We start from the raw sequence: 5,272 nt of genomic DNA on the forward strand, positions 1-5,272 counted from the left end.
TGATGGAAAAAATTTGGGTAACTTTCTCAGCTTTGACAAGCTCTTGCCGAAGCTGTCTTGCTGCCTCCTTTGTTGTTGACCCATGAATAACATTGATTACTCCGACTGGACGCGGAATAAGGTTTTGTCCGACAGCGTTCGGCTGTCTTCTCGGCGTCTTTGTCCAATCGATATGATCATCAAGAAGTCCTTGTGCCGCCAGATTTTCCAAAAGTGCCTTATAGGGAGCGCAAGCAGTGGTGTAATGCCCGAGCTCATTATGGTACGAGCATCTCTTCCGATTGTTATTGTTTCCTTCTTCGGTGTTCAATTTGGGAGGGTTCGGCCAGACAAAGAACGGTTCCCTCTCTATCGTACGGAGGAGGAAATAAATTGGCTCTTTGAAAACTGTGGTTTCAGCCACATAGTCATGAGCTTTCGGCCCCTTTTTGTCTGCCACATTGACTGTGTTGACCTGCTTCTTCGGCTGGACAGCGACCACAGGCTTCGGTGGTGCGATTTGGGGCGTGGGGACATGAAGGCTTTGAGGTATAATTGAGTTTTGTCCTCCTTGAAGTTCTCGCTCGGCAAGGAACTCTTCGTAGGAACAGAACTGCTCTACCGTCCTCATTAGCTCATTCATTCCATGAGGCGCCCTTATTGCCAGCTCATCCAAGATCTTGCTTCCAGTTTCCAAACCATTCTTAAAATTCCTTGCCGCCCAGTATTGATCAACACCGGGTATCTCGTTAAATAGCTGCCAGTAACGTTCGGCATACTTCCGAAGCGTCTCGCCGGGCCTCTTTCTCATCTGGGCTAAGGCATCTTCTTCCTTAGCTTGCTTGTTGCTAGTGATGAACCGGGCCTCTTTCTCATCTGGGCTAAGGCATCTTCTTCCTTAGCTTGCTTGTTGCTAGTGATGAACCGATAGTTAAAAGCTCTTTCAAGCTCTTTGAAACTATGGATCGATCCAGCCTCCAATTGGTTGAACCAAAGCAAGCCGAGGCGCCCAAGACTTGAGGGGAATGCTTTGCACATGATGGCATCATCGTCGGTGACGCATGAGATGGTGCTTCTGTAGCTGATGAGATGGGTGTATGCCTCGGTCGTGCTGGGATCGAACTTCTGGAATTTTGGAAGATGTAGACCTAGCTTCGGCAAGGTGGCTTGGATCTTTGCCGAGAAGGGTGATTCTGTCAGCTTTTTCAATTGGTACTCGTGGGTTGGCCGAGGGGGAAGACCTTCCCGAGCGTTTCGAGACTTCTTTGATGCTCGGCATTCCCGTTCTCTTTGTTTTCCTTCGTTCTCATCCTGCCGACGTTGGAATCCCCTCTCCCTCTTTTCTATGGGGACCTTTCCGTAGTCTTCTTCTGGAAGATTTTCGGTATGGTAAACTCTTCGTCGGCTAGGGCGATCGTCTTGCCGAACGACGACACTTACACTTCTTTCACGGTTTAGCCTCCGAGCGCTGACTGAATTTGTTGCTCGTCTTTCATAGGCCTTTTCCCGAGGGACTTCATCGTGTTCGATCCGATGGCTTTGGGGACCTTTCCCGTTTCTTCTCGGCGTTCGGCTTCTTTGCCGTTCGGATTTGTATGGGATGAGAGCCTGATCGTTGTCTTGGAATTCCACGGTATCGTAGCTTTGGGAGCCGTGGGAGTATTCGTCTCCAGCCGATGAACTGGAGAAGACAGTATGCGGGCTCCCCTCTCGTCGTCCTTCTCTGCCTGTATGTCCCGCACCATTGCCGAGACGTTTATGAACTGGTGAGAGCTGCTGCCTAAGGCGAGCGCTGTCCCCAGTTCGATGGTCTGTCAATGGTGGGTCCAGGCGGTCGTGGACTGAGATTCTTTTTGGCCGTGCATCAATACCCAAAGGTGGAGGGGGCGGCAAATTTCCTCTCCAGCGCCGATCCTGAGATCCAGAGTGGGAGACCGTTGGAAATTCTTTGGCCTTAATTCTTTCGATCTCCAGTCGTAGGACGGCTACATCAGCGTTGGTCTGTTCTTGTTGCTGCTCTAGCAGTTGAACGTATGCTAGAGCATCTTCGCTCAGACCGACTGGACGTTGGATGGAAGAGCTTACGCCTGGAGGAGTAAATCCAGGAGGGTGAGATGGGGAGGCAGCGTTGATACCGGTCTCAGAGGTGATGTGCAAAGAGGAGCTGAGGGGTTGAAAAAGAGGAGGTGGTGGTGGTGCTCCGCCCATTTTTCTTTGGAGGAGACTAGTGGAGATCTCGAGGGGGTGAGGTTTTTAGGTACGAACGAGGCGGTCGAGGTGGAGGAGCCGCCGTGGATCTGAAAATCAAGTTCACGTCAGGTTCACCAAATTGTGGGGCTCCATTTTGGGTGGTCCGTCCTCTCTGAATGGTGGTTTGGGGATAGCTTTTATCTCTTTTGCCCAGTCCTGCAAAACGAAGCACGACTAAGAGACCACACCGGAGGCTCTCCGGGATGGCCCTCCGGTGCGAGAGTCAGTTTTCTTGCAAGGAAGAATTTAGAGATTGGGAGCTAGGGTTTTGTTTTCGCGTACCTCTTCCAAGAAGGCATAATGGGATATTTATAGGAAACCCTTCGCTTGGTATCCAAGATTGCACCAACGCTCGACACGCGTCGGCTGATGTCACTGTTGCATCACGTTTAGGGTTTTGCAACCGTTTTCATGATGAGCTGGCACCTTCACGTGCCACCATCATTGTTCTCATAACCGTTCGGATGACATCACGACCATCATCATAGCCATGAATGCTGTTCTGACGCGGATGAGCTGGTCCGTCGGCCAAGCCATGCTCGGCACCGAGCATGTTGTGGGACCTTCGGCGGCTATCGAAACGATCGTATCCTCCTTCCCGAGCAGGTGTAGGGAATGGAGTATTAAAGAAGATGTAATTAGAGGAACCCTCGGCAAAAGGAACCCTCGGCCACGGTTACTAGATCACGCTCGGAATGGAACGAGCCATTCTGCTCGGTCTGCTACAGACTTCACCGGTAAAACCATTTTCCGCTAAACCTAGTACACGTATCTGCGTAAGGTTCCCTAGAGATTTAGGAATAGAACCTCGTAATTTGCAACCTCCGACATACAAGTAATTCAAAGACTTGAGATAACTAATTGAGTCAGGTAGTTTTCCAGATAAACTCGTCATGCTGAGATGCAAGGATTTCAAAGACTTGAGATAGCCAATTGAATCGGGTAAACCCGAAGATATATTTACCCCAGAAAGGTCAAGTTCTTGTAACCGGGTCATGTTTTTTAGGAGAATTTTGAAATGGAGGGGTTCAAGTCTCAGTCTAGAATAATCACCAAGGTAACGAAGAAGTGAAAGATCAAGTGAAACCAGTTTGGACATGTAGCAGATTTCAGATGGGATTGTACCTGATAAAGCAGAATTGGATAGATTTAGATGTGTCAAACTTGCAAAGCTGCCAAATGCATATGAAATGCGAGAGCCGTTGAAGTCATTATAAGCCAGATTAAGCCGTGGCAGGTGAGAGAGTTGGGAAAGGCTGCTATTGGGATGGATTTTGCCATGGAGCTGGCTACAACTGAGATCAAGCCCAACCACGTGACCTGTCAACCCATCGCACGTGACCCCATCCCAATCGCAACAATCAGTTGCGTTCTCATCCCAAGACAAGGTCTTTGGAAATGAAGGAATACCAGAACGATAATGATCATCACATTCGGAAGAAGCACTGCTGTTTATAGTAAACATATGCTTAAATTGCAGCAGTGCAGACCTCTGGTCACGACGACACAAGGGGTGTGCAGAAGAAGCAAGAGCTGATGATGAAGAAGCAGCAACTTGATATTGCAAGAAACAGAGAAGGAACTGAAATAACCACGGTAATGCCCCCATTCTTCGTCAATATGAAAGAGTAACTACAGATTGAGAAAAAGAGGAAAGATGACCAGTGGCTTTGGGTGATTATGGCTTTGAGGGGAGATTATTGATTGCATAAGCAAATATTTGGAATTTCATTGACGCAAGACTTCCAAGTCAAGTCAATACCCTCCAAACTCTCAATTTCTAACTTTTAGTGGTTGTCCATGTCTGTTACGTACTCCCTTCGTCTCTAGTGTTCAAATTGATAATTACTACAATTTTTGACTAAAAATTTTTTTCAAATTTTATCTACTAACTAAAAGAACTCGATATTATCTGCTATATGTTAGAAAAAAAATTCAGTCTATTTTTTGATAAAAATGCATTATATAAAAATGCGTTTTGCTTTGTTGAAAATTGGATTCAACCAGGCAGCTGTGAACGACCGGAATCGACCTGAGTCAAGCAATGAATTACCAAATTAAGGTTTTTGTGAGTTGACCTGAGTCTTTTTTGAGTAGCAGCACTATTGTGACACACAAATGTACCCTATTCTGGATCCAGAAAAGTTATTCAAGCCATTCATTTTGTTTGGTTTATCGCGCAAGTGTATAAAATCACACTGATATATTAGATACCAATATAGGCATGAACCAACCATGTTTGTCTTGAAAAAATTAAAGACTAATATGAATTTAAGACAAAACTTCAAGATAATCAATCATGTGTTATTCGTGTCGCTACCCTATCTTGGATCAGAGTGATTTTTGGCACGGCTATTAAGAATTTGAGATGGGGCTCATTTATGCATCGCAGCAGGTCCCCCGTTAGAATTTAAGTAGCTTGATTTTTTTCTTGGACACAGAATTCTAACTAGGGGACATCATTTCCACAATTTAGCTTCTTCGAAACGTCCAAAAGATTGAAAATGACTTCGGCAATAGCGGTTTCAAACGATGATGCCAATCTTGAACATCTTCTGAACCATTGCAGACTTTACCGGTTAATAATTGATGCCAATTGAAGTACTATCAATTTATTTGAAATAAGTAGATGGTTGCATTTAATATGCCTAATCTAATATATCTATGGCCGTGGGTGGAGCCGAACCCTTCTAGGGGACCGACCAAAGGTGCACGCGGGGCTCCCTGCAGGTCTCGCATAGATGATTCGAGCCATTCAATAATTTTGTACCCGCGAAAAAATCAGCTTAATTTCGATACGTGTAAGTGCTCTATCTAATCTTCCAATTTTTCATTCATATTATATCCACCATGAGTTTGGATTTTAAAAGATGAAATCTATCCACAGTCAAAGTCTTGGTAAAAATATCAGCTACTTGAGCAGAGGAACCAATGTGATGAACAGAGATGAGTTTACTGAGAACCTTCTCACGGATTAAATGGTAATCAACCTCCTCATGTTTAGTGCGTGCATGAAAGATAGGATTGGTAGCTTAAGCCATCG

The 5,272-nt window shown here is 45.7% G+C and overlaps 1 protein-coding gene across 1 annotated transcript; it reads right to left on the reverse strand.

Moving 5' to 3' along the window:
* Nucleotides 1–2,908: 2,908 nt before the first annotated feature.
* Nucleotides 2,909–3,869, reverse strand: LOC131327949 (receptor-like protein Cf-9). The gene has a single exon (XM_058361070.1). It carries the CDS (start codon nucleotides 3,836–3,838, stop codon nucleotides 2,909–2,911), a length of 930 nt encoding a protein of 309 aa, XP_058217053.1. The 5' UTR covers nucleotides 3,839–3,869.
* Nucleotides 3,870–5,272: the final 1,403 nt, after the last annotated feature.

This window comes from Rhododendron vialii, chromosome 1a (genome assembly GCF_030253575.1).
Source record: "Rhododendron vialii isolate Sample 1 chromosome 1a, ASM3025357v1".
NCBI lineage: Eukaryota > Viridiplantae > Streptophyta > Magnoliopsida > Ericales > Ericaceae > Rhododendron > Rhododendron vialii.

Coding starts and splice junctions, on each gene's coding strand:
- LOC131327949 (XM_058361070.1), bottom strand. CDS start 3,838: ATGGGGGCATTACCGTGGTTATTTCAGTTCCTTCTCTGTTTCTTGCAA.